Source organism: Varroa destructor, unplaced genomic scaffold, assembly GCF_002443255.2.
Source record: "Varroa destructor unplaced genomic scaffold, Vdes_3.0 BEIS01000004.1, whole genome shotgun sequence".
Taxonomy (NCBI): Eukaryota; Metazoa; Arthropoda; class Arachnida; order Mesostigmata; family Varroidae; genus Varroa; species Varroa destructor.
Window position 1 is genome coordinate 19502506 of NW_019211457.1, and position 13703 is coordinate 19516208.

Here is a 13703-nt window from a genome sequence, read left to right on the forward strand (position 1 = left end):
TTTTACTGTGCCCAAAGAGGTTATGACAAGTTACTGCGCTCTGCGATTTAAGCCCACAGCCTGGTGTAAATATAGTTTCAAAAGTGCACACAATGAATATATTGTTTCAAACTGCCATAATGTATATTACAATTATTTAGTTAAGTATACCACAATGAGATTGCATAAGTAAAGTGAAATTACATTTACTAAGATTTTTTCTATCGGTTTATATGGCTGTTCGAAAGGGTATTAACGATCTTTCGAGTTAGACGATCCATATATTTCACTACGGGTATGCTTGAGTCTTTGAAATGCTTTTAACTAAGCTTATAAAGGGACGCGTCTAAGTCGAGTAAAATTTCTATAAAAGTATCGTTATATTTCACAATTTTACTATAATTTACCTATAAAAATTGTCCAATTTATAGTTAAGGTATGATATAGAAAAAAGTAATCCAAAAGCGGTTTTGTTGCTTTTGTTTTGAACATTTCGTGATGTACCCTACCCTACCTACCGAAAAATCTGAAGAAATTATTGCAAGATCGACATTTTTGGGCAAGCGGGCAAAAGAATTCGATGTTTGGGTGCTATCCGAATTGATATAAAAAATTTACTTGACCAAATTTCCGTCTGCAAAATTCGAGCGGTTGACCACAGGTGATGAAAAGTGGGTCACATATGACAATAATGTGTAATAAAACGAGGAAAAACCGCACAATCTGGGCGCTTGGGCTGACATCAGAAAACCACTATGTGTTTATTGAGATTGGAAAAAAGTCCTATATTATGAGCTGCCGGCGCTGAGCAAAATAGTCGATAAGGACCTTTATTGTCAAAAATTTACAAAAGCCATTGAAACATATTAACTCGAACTAGTGAATACCAGCAGCTCTGTCTTCCGCCATGACAATGCTAAATCACATACATCTTTAGCTACCCGGTAAAAATTGAGGAACCTTAAAGTTTCAATGCAGCCGCTATATATAGTCCGGACCTGTTTCATTCTCTATAAAACTCCTTTAAAGATGTTAACTTAGTTTCAATATAGGAATGCAAAAATCATTTTCCGCCCAAAAACACCGATGGGATGTTCTACAGTAGAGGGTCACGATGTTATTAGAAAAAGGCTTATAATTAATTTCTTAATATAAAAGAATCTACTTTGTACAATTTCGGCTTCAAAGCCATCGATGCTTTTTAAAGCATCCGATATCTGATGCTATTGCATTGACCAGATGTATAGGATAAGAGCTTTCGTTCTAGAGTTGGTTTTGTTGGAACTGCACTAAATAACGATTGTACCTTTTACCAGTTTGTTTCAACACGTTCAGCGTAAATCTGCCAATGAAGGACTATACATTGAACTAGTTCACTGTTTTCGTCAATTCGGCCATGAAATCCGCCATTAAGTCAGAGCTGAAGGCCATATTGTAATGAACGAACACAGCCATTAACCGTTAGTTCTGTTTCCGTCAATTCGGCCATGAAATCCGCCATTAAGTCAGGGCTGGAGGCCATATTGTAATGAACGAACACGGCCAACAATTGTTAGTTCTGTTTCAAGGGTGAAAAAAGCATGTAAAATTCACACATCTGAAGCTAAAAGGAGAAATTGCTATGGCGCGAAAAGGATTTGTTTACCAACTGCGGTGTGAAAACTATCCACTCTGCCTATATATTACTTTTCGTTAAATTCGTATATTAAAAATAAATGTATGTAAATATATTTATAAATATTAAAAATTGTTGGTCTTCACATTCAATTACTTCGTTTCCCTTTTCAGAAATCTAACAGCAGTGGTCTCATTTGCCCTACCTTTATGTGAGCCACGCGACCGACGACAGAAACTACGGTTCTTATGTTTCATTCTGTTTTTAAAGATTACTTCAGGCTGCTTAACTATTTTAGATGTCTTTAATTTTTCACTACTGTATTATAGCGGAGATAGAAGGACTAAACCTGCTATTATATTTCCCAGTTTAATTTAGCATAGATTTATAGAAGTTCTTTACCTGACCAATGACTTATGATCATTAATAATTTCATATTTTAATTAAAGCTGAACATAAAAAGAGCCTCGTCCATTACTGATATGTTCATGCGCTTTACGGCGCCACCACATTATAATGCGCAAAACTCTTTTAGAACAAACGTTAGGGAAAGTTTGACCCAAAGTCAAGCGAAAACAATCGTAATAATGATAGTTAGACTAAATACACTCTTTTAGGTTAAAGAGCCTCTATGGAGACGTGGCATGTGTAGTGTATGAGCATGCCGAGAAGAGTCTAACTGTATGGACAGGTTTGTGGAGTAGCCTCTCAAAGGAGGCGGCTGCTGGGGTTTGCGATACGTCGGCAAAAGACGCATTGCACCCCCAAAAAACTACTGCTGAGCAAAAGACTGCTGCTGCTGCTGCTACTGCTACTGCTACGCGAAGGCACGGTACGTATGGTCGAAAGAAGGGCGTTTTTGTCAACACCGAAATGACACTACAGTTCGGCGGGTGGAAGCAAATGCAGCACGTGCACGGAAGCTGGCTTCGCCCCGAATTGACGCCTCCAGTGCCCAGTACGACAAATCTACCTTCCATATCTTCCGTATATCAAATCCTGCACGTGAAACTCCCTTCAGATCAAATGTAGCAATATTTCTTTATTAATGTCAATCTTCTTTTCACATGTTTGTCTATACTTCGCAGGTTTTATCTGATTTTTTTTGGACGCTCTGGATTGGTCCTGTTTTAATATACGAACTAAAGCATGCATACACGGAAGCAACATGTTCTATTTTCATGTTCTTATTTTGATATAATGGATCTGATGTGTACATAAATGGGTGCGTGTGTATTGAAAAGACAATTATTGAAAAGCAAATAATTGATTTTTTTACAAAAAAAATCTATTAACACTTGTCGCAAATTAAGCTCTTTGTTGCTGAAACCGTGAGTAAGCGGCATGTTGAGGCTAAAAGGACTGTGAAGAGTTCCGGAAAACGACGAACTCACTCATTAATCCTATCTGCCTGTTCGTTCATCTAGCTTTTACTAGTCCTGGTCGTTTGCTAAGCCTCGGCGCTCTTGTATTATACATGCCTAGCTCGAAAATAGCCCCCCGAAACGCTAATCAAGTTAGACAACGCGACCAAGCAAAGAGGAGCTAAAAGCTCGAGTCGCTCGATCACCTTTTAGCACAGTCGCGACGGCAGCTGCAACAAGAATAGCATCGATAACGGTAATACTATAGCCGCAGTCGTAGTCGTAGAAATCGCAGACAAAACTCTAATCTGCTTTCTTTATGTCTGTCTTACTGGTATAAGAGGGCTTACGGTGGTCGCGGAAGCAAGCTGGTATGAACGGCCTCAGCGCAAATAGGGCTAGCAATTGGAAGGTGGGACGTTTGCGGCCGTGGCGCAGGACAATAGATCGGAGCTGACTTAGAAAATCCTAATCAATGTGTCAATATCTTTATTTCGGGCGTCCTAAAGAGCAAGTCGTGCGCAACTAAAGCCTCCATACGACTAGCGAAGATATAGTGCCTATCAGCGATCAAGAGAACTATCTGTGATCTTGCTACTACCAACTACTGCACGAACCGTTCAACAGCGGGACCTGCTGTCAGGCTCGTACTGCAACGTGACTTTCCATTGGGAAGATCGTCGTCGATCGCAAAGTTCGTTCTTTTAGTGTCAGAAGCAATGAGGCATTTTGGCGTAGCCTCTACCTCGGCATAAAGCAAGAGAGGAGTCAGGAAACGGGACAGTAGCAGAAGCATGGCCGCTACCTCTGTTCTTTTATTAATGGTCGTCTTTGCAACCATGCTGCAAGCTGACGTTTCCTTTGCGAGCTTATCCTCTCTGGAGCTGAATAAAATCTAGTGTTAACATAGAGATATATAGCCGCAGTGTAAGCGTTACTAGCAACTCTGTCTACTAAGGCGAAAAAAATATATTTTTTGTCATGAAAGTCATGATAGCCTTATCACAAGCTAATTGCCCATTTGCTTTTACAAAACTCACTGATTAGCATAATGTCGCAGTGAGGTAATGATAGTGTTTAGAGAAAACAGGCGCTCAGGTTCTATACGCAAGAAGTGTGTCTCGTAGAAACGAAGAGAAAGTGGACGTACATGTCACGTGTTAGTTATTATTAGGGACAGTTTGCCTGAATACAGCCGCGATGTGCGAACGACACGGACCTTATTGTTTACGGCTGTAAGGGCAGTTGTTTCATCTCTATATGTAAAGAACGAATCGGTCTATTTTTACTTTGTTTTGCCAGAAGAAGCATGTCGGTTATCTATCAGAACCCACTGCAGTTTTGTCAAACTGTTGCGAGCAGCCGATCAAGGGCCATGACCCGGCCGGTCGGATGTTCAGGCTACTAGTCTAGTCCAACCTCGTGCAGCTGTGGACAACGGCATCTTCGGAACTCTGAAATGTGAAAAACATTGAAGACAAGATAACCAGCTTCAACTAATAGCAGTAGCTTCAGCGAAGGAATCATGTATGTTGCAAATTAGCAGGATGGATCGCTCTTCTGTATAATGGTTCGCAACGGTGGCAGTAAACATTTTGCAGGAGCTGTATTACCGCTATACTATCCGTACAAAGCAGCCCTTGCCCGTTCGTTACGTTTGCCTTTGGCTTCTTGTCACTATTACTGCCATCACAACAAGAAAAAGCAGAGGGTTGCTCTGGGATCAGGAATTGGCAGTCGAATGGAAGTAAACAACGTACCCACACCCCCTTTCGCTGTAACTGGCGTGCAGACACCTTCGGCAAAGCGACGAACAACGTGTGCTATAAAAACTTGCTATTTTCTGAATCACATCTCCGGCGGCGATTGTTAATTACCACCTCGGGGCAGTCGTTCAGTGCGGCCATTCCGTGAAAATGCTCTGTGAGTTGTGAAAGTAAATTTTCTGTTTAATTACGGGTCTCTTAATGATAGTATTAGTCACAGAGCATATTCGAACTATCAACTGATTTATTTCTATAGAATAGGTCAATTTTAAGGTCAATGAATTAGCGTTTAGTTACTCGTCATCGGTACATAATTATATACACTCTAATAAGCACAGCTGATTCATAGTATATTCTTTGTATTATGTAATATTTATCCAATATGTACTGATGCTTCAGTGCTTATATATACTCGGACTGGTACAGAGATTTTTTCTTAAGCTATACCACCGTTGCCAGTACTAATAACTTGTCCTTTTACAACGATTCGTGTTGTGTCCCCTTGACCTTTCTCATTACCAGCGAACCGAAAGCTACTTAAAGTCAAGCGAATGTGAGTTGTCGAGGACATTCTGCAGAACTCTGTCGAATCATTTGTCGTAAAGGCTTTCTTACAGCAGATGCTTAAAACTATCTCTGGAACATATTATTACATCATTCTACGCGTTGGCTACTTTTGTTTGATTCGCATCCCCTCTCTCTCTCTCTCTCTCTCTCTCTCTCTGCCTCTCGCTCTTTCCCTTTCTCCATGTCTCCTTCTCTGTCTTTTGAGTTCCTTCCTCCTTTCCAAGAATTTGGTGTATAAAGCCATTGAACCTCACCGGCCGTTGATATCTATTCCCTTGAGAACAGCACTATAAACCTTTAGTATACGAAGTGGCTAACGAAACGTATAAGAATGTGTCTCCTTTACCAAGTCCTTCTATACAGCGTGAGGCTGAATAGTGGCAATAACAGTTGAGGTTTTTGGTGGCCCTCGGTATTTTTATCGTTTGTTTTCTTTCCTTCTCCCCGTAGATCGACTACCCCATTCTTCTCTTCGCGGTCCCCTAGGCTAAGTTCCACGCGACCACTATTGCCACCGCAGCTAATATCACCATGTTTTCGAGAGCAACGGCAGGCAGACAGTACGACGCTGTTGCCTGCTGACGTTGGGGCTATATTCACCACTGTAAAGAACAACGGACATCGGAACGGTCAGAGGCGCCCCTACGGTGTGGTAACGTTGTGATATGGCTGATCTGCAAAGAAACGGAAACTTGAAAGGACTGACGAAAATCTGAGGACGATTGCGTCGAAAAAACGTAGGACAACGACAGGATAATCGACGGTACTTTTTATTAAAGCGAACATTATGTCGGAGATGGTGAACAAATAGGAGAGAGCGAAGCAGTGAACGAATCGGAAGAGAGCAATGTAGGGCAACGGGCAGCACCGGGAGAAGAATATATATACAAGAGACTCGGTCCACACAGGACAGCCAAAACGCGACAGGCAGCTGCCGTGAGAGTAGAGCTCGCAGACAAGGATGTCCTCTCTGAGCAGAAAAGTAAAGACGGAAATAATCTATTTATTAGATCCATCCATTTCCAGTTACTACTGGTAGCAAAAAAAGCAAAGGAATTCACTGACTGATATTATTATTGTCGTAGCTCGCCAGCGTCAGAAAGAATGGTCTACATTTTTGTAAATATTTAATGCACAAATACGTTGTCCACTGAGCGGAGAGACAATTAGCATAGAAGAACGGAGAGGATCAAAAACAAAATACACTGGAATAGTTTGTCAGGTGAGAGCTAACGATATGTCGAGGATCCTACATGTCGGCGAAGTCCTGTGCCTACTTCTAAAAACAATAATTTAAAATCCATACCATAGGGTACGTATACTGCTTGTTGTCTTGTGTTGACATACACTTCTATACAAAAACCCTTCTAAACTGACTGTGACTACTGGAATCGTAAATAAGCTGTTGGCTGATAGAGCCGTCAATTAACTTCATATTTGCAGTTTCCTGTTAGATTACCGCGAAACTGCTGATTGCACTCTAAATTTTGCGCATGCCGCTTAAGCTGGTGGCAAGATGAATGCCTTCTTATGGAAACTAGGCAAAGGGTCAATTTGACAGTCGCCAAATGCAATAACGGCAAAGAAAGTAAGTAAGAGCGAGTGATTGGCATAACTGCTGTTCCCAATATACTAAAACGGCAGTTAAAGATACAGCGGTTTTTTTCTTCTATCACACATGCATATATGATTTGAAAATTGGTACCCCGCCACTAGATTTATCGTTTATGTATGGAATATATTTTCCTCTCGAGACAAATAGGGTAAGTGTGCTTAGTAGCTGGTAAATAGCAGCACCAACGAAGCTTTTGTTACGTTTATCACCATTAAACTTCCCAGTATTGCTGTGTCTTTTTTAAGGTATCATCGGACGCATAGCCAATACGGCAGGTACATTTTGTATCGGAAAAACGTATGGTACAAACGAAACCTCTAATTTGATAACTTTTTAAAGCAAAGCTTTGCCTGTACTCACCTTGAGAAGGTGGATTCGCTTGATCCACTGAAGCTGATCTTCTTGGTGGTCCCCTGGGTGGTAACCTCGGAGGTTGTATGGCCGCCAATGATTGGGAAGCTCCTGAATTGACGGCTGAGTTCTGGTGGTTGACTCCACCTCCTCCCTGGCCCTGTCGGACACCGGCACCACCTCCGCTCTGGCTTGAATATCCGGGAGGATCGCCCAAGCGTCGCAGATCCGCCTGGTCAACTGATCGTGAAGCGGATAATAGCGTTCCAGTTCCTCCCACAGTTGAACCCCCGTGAGTGGCACTGCCGTGCACGTTACCATGGCCTCCAGCGGCATCGTGCGATTTCGATTTGGGTAGCTTCGATCCGCCTCCGCCACTCTCGGTCGAAAACGATCGCTGCAGAGTAAAGCGACGGATTCCGAATGGCATCATTTACTGGAGGACAGAACTAATGTGCTCGAAGAAGCGCAATGAAAGTAAGACTATGCTTGCCCTGGGGCGTCTAGTAGCTTTGGTTCGGCTGAGTCTATTAGCGGATCTTGTCTGATCAAGAGACAGATAAAGCGGCTACGAGATGAGTCGGCCGATCGATGAATAAATAAATAGTTGCTACGTGATAAATAGGGTCGCCTTACGGAGTCACCGATACGTAAAGATCGGTAGAAAATTAAATGCTAGTGGTGCAGGTTTTGTATTAATGAGTGTTTGGGCAAACACTAGCGCTAGGGAGCGCCTCGCTGAGGTGTTTCGACGTAGACCGATAGTTGCACGTCGGAATAATTGATTTGTAATGGATAGAAGTAAGGCTATATGATTTTTGTTATTGTTAGTGTTATTATCCAAACTCTTTTTTGTTCATTTTTAAGTACTGGATACGGGTGACACTGAAGAGTACCGTCGTCTGCTTTAAATCCGTAGCCTTTTTCTTTTATTTATTTTGCTGTTGCCATGGTATTTCTGATGTAATGAAGACTAGTGCAGGGCTACTGTTGCGTGTCCACGCTTTGATGAGACGCTTCGTGCTAGTGCTGACTAGTTCTAGGTAGCGTAACTGCGGCGACAAACGTGCTGAAACGAAAGTAAATAACAATGTACTATTATCAATGTGTTTTTGTGACATCAAGTTGTTCCGATTCGTCGAGAAGAATAGAAAGGTACTTATTGTGAACAGAAATCAGCGGACTTGCGGACGTCAAGGGATTCGTCTTTTACTATTAATTAACGAAGCACAACATTGTCTAATTTATATTAATTCTGACGATTCCTTATTTAAGTTCCAGTTATAGAGTGTTCACTAGAAGCTGCAAAGATTGCTCATATCTAAAAGTAGTTACTCCAAGATGGGGCATAGCTCTGTTTTCGTTAATGATATTTGGAAACAGGCTACTTATTGGAAGACGCTCCAACACATTGTGAACATTAAGACTAGATTACCATATATCAATGCAGTTAGTAGCATACATTGCAGTACCACCCGAAACCTGCGTGAAGCTTGATCCTTAGCCTATTGGTACCTTTTCTCAATCGTTAAGAAGATGTAGAATTTAGCGGGTCTACGAAAACACGGTTGACACCAGGCTATCTTTTCCGTGATCTCTGTTGTCATTTAAGTTCTGTAGCCGCACTATCGAAATAAAAACAGTCGGGCAATATAAAAAAATATCAAAACATTTTGATTGCACTGTGTTTGATTTTCGTCACTTCGAAGATATCGAGATTGACTGCTTCCTTTTTATCGTTCAGACAAAAATACTAAGTATTACAAACTGTAATTTGGGTGCACTATCTTTTTAGACATGTCTGTATCTAGAAGATTTTATCACCTTACTGACAACGAACTTACCATAAATAACGAACAGGTGAAAATATGTACATTTTTACATCTACTGAATGTAAGCGACCGTTACTCTGAAGGGGCTAAAGACTTAAACAGTGGCATTTATGTGAAACGTGGTGCCATGATAATACTTCTAATAAGGTCATCATAGGTCTCGATGAGCCACAACTATAAAGTGTCATTGACGTTATAGAACATTTTCAATTTTTCTCATTTTTAGCCAGTCGCTTAGAGAAGTTTGAGCGAAAACGACTCCATCATATAACCAGCTATTTTCTTTAACTAGCTGCAAGGCATAGTTAAGGAGATATTCAATGAGCTAGAAAACTGGAGGCATCTGCAGATGTTTTCACAAAAAAAAAGCTGTTACCATATGCCGAATAGCTTTGTCTTGGACTAATAAATTAATTTTCGTAGTTCGAAGCTCTACAGCGTTTCTTTGAATAAATTATATGTGCGTTCCATATAGGTGTAGGTTCCCTATATAGTGTAAACAGCATGCAAACGAAGTCAATGAATGAAGTTTTGAATGGCTGCTTAGACCAGTGGGTTCAAACAAGTAACAACGAATTAATAATGTTAGACACACATGTCCTTCTGTATATGCATAATACTATACAATATAGAATGCATTTAATAAAAAGGCTTATTAAGAGCAATAAGATCGTCAAGTTAATAAGCCTGAGAGGAACCCAGTAAACAGACAAAACTATTATTGGGCCACTATGGGCTATTCGTAGCGATAAATACACCATCAGAAATAATATGCCGCAAATATCAAATTGCGATAAGTATTTTATAGTTTTTTTAACAGTTCTACGTAACAATTTTACGTAAACAAAAAAGCTTCCAGCACTTTGATGCGAGGTGGTTATTCAGTCGAATTCATAACGGCTATCTTTAGTCTGCACTTATTTTTGACATGGGCTTGAAAAACATACGATCTATTTTTACAAAATCTATTTGTATTCTCAATGCTCCATCCATAATAAATACAGATTTTTTTTTCTTAACAGAGTGGACGTTTTTCATAAAAGCCGTGTTCAAATTCATAATAATTTGACAAAGTTTACGATGTCGTAAATTAGGCGCTAAACACTTTTACCAAGTTATTAGACCTATTTCCGGCTACATATACGTTTTTCTGTATTCACGCGGGTGCTTATCGGATGGCCCTGAACCTTTGAAAGTGAGCAGCTTGCTCGGGTATTTGCGTACTTTTAAAAATAATGCTATTTTCTCTTACTTAATATGCGCCTAAGTGACGTATGTATTTCAACCTGGGTCATACAAGTATACTTAAACTAACCGTCGTACGAACTTTGGTAATACCCCCCACTATGACAAGTATCTCCCCAAACAAAGACCTCAGCCCAAGGAACCGTAATACACCTAGCACAGTGGATTTTCAAGGAACTGTAATTGAATCATATACCTGAGGTGTACCATACTGCGTTCATGCATTCATATATATATATATATATATATAGATGAATACGTCTGGTTTTTAGAAAATAAAACAGTTTGTTTACCTTCTGATGACAAATATTAAACAAACTTCATTGATTCCGCAGTCGAAGCTTTGTCAGCTACCGACATATTCAGTTGCTAAACTAAGCATGATGGTCAGTTATTCATTATGAACTTCTTTTCTAAACAATAGAACTTCAGCCTTAATTGAAACTACAGGTAATCTCAAATTATCGTGCCTTTCCGGTTGACGCTGTAAAACTACCTAATGATGTTATTCCTATAAACCTAATAAATTTCCAGACTTAACGGCTCTTCTTAGCGATTCCAGATCATATATGCTGTCACAAAACTTGAATTTTTTCGAGTTTTGCAGTTTATATGGATTTTTGAGAATGTTAACAGTAACTGTCTGCGCTTGAATGAGTAAAACTGTTTTTATTTAGCTTCATTTGAATTTTAGAAGCTGTTGATAGGATCTGTCTATACATTTAATTGAAAGATCGCATACGTTAACAAAATGATAGATACATCTTAAATATTTATGTTGTACGTTTGCGTTATATTGTACACAAAACGATTCTCATGGAGAAAAATGTAATCTATGATAGGGCCAACTAAAATGGTAACGGTAACGCCCCAACTGAACAGGTGTCCGAAGTAGGCGAAACTACGAAAAACCTGTTCCGATTAGAATACATAAGGGGCAGCTCTCCTTATGTATTCTAGTCGTAACTACACACACCACAGTAAAAGTAAATTTTGGTGGGTAGTTTCTAACATTTTTTTTCGAAATTCTACCTCGGTATATCTATTGCAGATTTTATCCTGCGTAATCTTCAGTCCAGGATACTTGCCGAAGATCTAAATTGTTCGAGCAACTCAGTTGAATCGACATTGACCGCAACACAGCAAGTACTCTACACCGCAAAGGTAACCACTTTACTGCCATCGCTTTCCGGTTGTGATAGCCGTAATGCAAACAGCGACTTGTAGATGCCCCCAGGCAGCAATACCCCTTGCCAAGTGCTGAATCAAGAACTAGACTTGCCTTGCGCGGCTATATCTTTCCATTCAGGATTGGACCGTCTTTACCAAAGTTTTTTTATTTCTTACCAACTCTCTTTCCCTTGCTTTCTTGAGCTAACTCAGAGATGGCTTCTCCTCTTCCGATCAAATTGCTAACTTTGCTGATCTTCACTCACTTCTCATCCCTTGAAAGCCCATACCTAGTTTCTTTCGAATTCATTCGACGAAAGCCCGACTGTTCGTCGTCCGGGTTTTGAAGTCTTGGGTCTTCTCCTTCGAACAGCAGCTTTGGACTTTCATTTCCTTCTCTGTGCTTTCTCCGAAACCAACCAAATGCTGTCTATCCTATCAGTCTGACGCTCTTTCACGAGAAAACGATGCTCCAGTGTGAGGGCGCGCGGACTGTAACGACAGCAGATAGCGGCATCAGCAAAAAAGCCGAACGGGTATCGTCCATATTGGGCACGTGCCCAGTTAGGATATAAGATGCGTAGAAGAAAAGCCCTGCCGGCCGTAGTATGTTCTAGATAGGTATTACATCAGGCTAAAAGCTTCTGACTGCTGCGCTCCTATTAAAGCTGCTGTGCTTTTTCTGGGTGTTGCTGCTAGATCTACTGTATTTCTAGAGCGGCCGAGGTGAATTATAAAACAGGACGAAGTCGACGTCAGTACGGAAAAGGATGGGGAGAAAAAGGGGGAGATGCTGCAGCGCGATCTGCTGGTGCAGCAGTTGAATTTCTAGGCCTGGATGCACATCAACAAGCCTGTTACTGCCGCTATTACAAGCACCACAAACGTTCAGACCTTCAAGGCAGAGGGATACGACAAGTGTAACTCTAGATAATACTTTCTCGCCTAAAGGCGGCCAACAAACTTGTTCCTATTCGACTACTTGTTTGCCTACTTGGTGAAAAATAGGTAAAGCAAGTTTTTTGCCCTTTAAAAGCAGAATTCACCCAGTTTTAAAACCTGGTGAAAGTAGGTTTGCACATGTCGAAAGCAGATCGTCGTCTATTTCGATCGATGTTCGTACTGATTGAAATGTGCCTACCTCTGCATATTACGAGCGGTTTGGAATAGTCGATTATTCTATTCCAACGACTTTGGAAGGCATCCACCCTTCCTAATAAAAAAATTTTCGTGCCAATTAAGCGAGCCATAGAATTACATACAACATTGTATTGCAAGTTTATATTTACCATTGATAAATTATGCCAACGACATATATAATGTTTATAAATGAGGCCAGTTAAGTGCTTAAATTGGCTGTAATTATTACCATGTCAGATCAATATCTTGTCCGCGCAATAATTTGTATAACTTAGCATAGGTATATTGCTTTTTTTTACTATCAGTATGTCAGAACTAAGGCAATAACTGCCGTTCTAGTGTGAAATAGACCTTTGCAAATGCTTTTTTGTTAATCCAATTCCAATTGCGACACTTGTGCGTGTCAACTTTTGTTAACCTTCAAGGTCGAAAAAGTTCAGTAGGTCGGTATCAGTGGTTGTATACCCAGGCTAGAACTTTTTTGAGTTGGATGCTTTTTCATATTCTAGTTTTCGTTACTCATACAACCCATGTTAGTTCTCATACTTTACGCTGAGGTACGTTTAGCTTCATTACTAAACCGAAGATATCTCTGCAAAGGCACATTGTAATTGTTTCAAGATTAACTCAAATTAGTAACTTCTGCAACGGCTACCTCGAGATCTAGAGAGTTACTCGGAATCAATAAATGGATTTCTTGAACCATGTTTTCCTAAATTTACTAGTGGCTCATGCAATCAAATATTATGGACTGAATAACAAAGTTGATTTTATATTAGGACTGCGAAAGCTTGTACTTGAACTCTAAAACTCTACGCCGGGTCTTCCCGAATATCGGTAGGCTTAGGAATTTGTTACTAACAGTGGCAATGCCAGGACTGTTGTGCCCGCCTTTTATAATGTTGATTATCGTCGCCTTCGTGTTAAGGGATCTGTCGTTTGAAAGCTTGTCTTGGAATATTCATGTATCGTAATTTACCCGTGTTACTTGAGTCCGTCACCAAGACTCATTGCTTGAAGTGTATATAAAATCAATATACATGGGAGTTTGTGTTGTGT

The 13703-nt window shown here is 40.4% G+C and overlaps 1 protein-coding gene and 1 long non-coding RNA gene across 10 annotated transcripts in view; one reads left to right on the forward strand and one right to left on the reverse strand.

Annotated features, from left to right (window-relative positions):
• Nucleotides 1–13703, reverse strand: part of LOC111249148 (uncharacterized) — a 334604-nt gene that overhangs the window by 252283 nt on the left and 68618 nt on the right. For all 3 annotated transcript variants that reach the window (XM_086987375.1, XM_086987374.1, XM_086987373.1), the window contains one exon: nt 7267–8326. In XM_086987375.1, coding sequence (XP_086843501.1) covers nt 7267–7690 — 424 coding nt within the window. In that variant the 5' untranslated portion in view covers nt 7691–8326. The remainder of the gene's footprint in view (nt 1–7266; nt 8327–13703) is intronic.
• The window catches only part of LOC147755937 (uncharacterized), a 77120-nt gene that overhangs the window by 2073 nt on the left and 61344 nt on the right, over nt 1–13703 (forward strand). For 3 of the 7 annotated variants that reach the window (XR_015326646.1, XR_015326647.1, XR_015326645.1), the window contains exons 1-2: nt 5571–6513; nt 11386–11498. This is a non-coding gene — a long non-coding RNA (uncharacterized LOC147755937). Of the gene's footprint in view, nt 1–2580; nt 4882–5570; nt 6514–11385; nt 11499–13703 lie in introns of those variants that run through there. The other 4 variants (XR_015326643.1, XR_015326644.1, XR_015326648.1 and 1 more) reach the window with 4 other exon arrangements.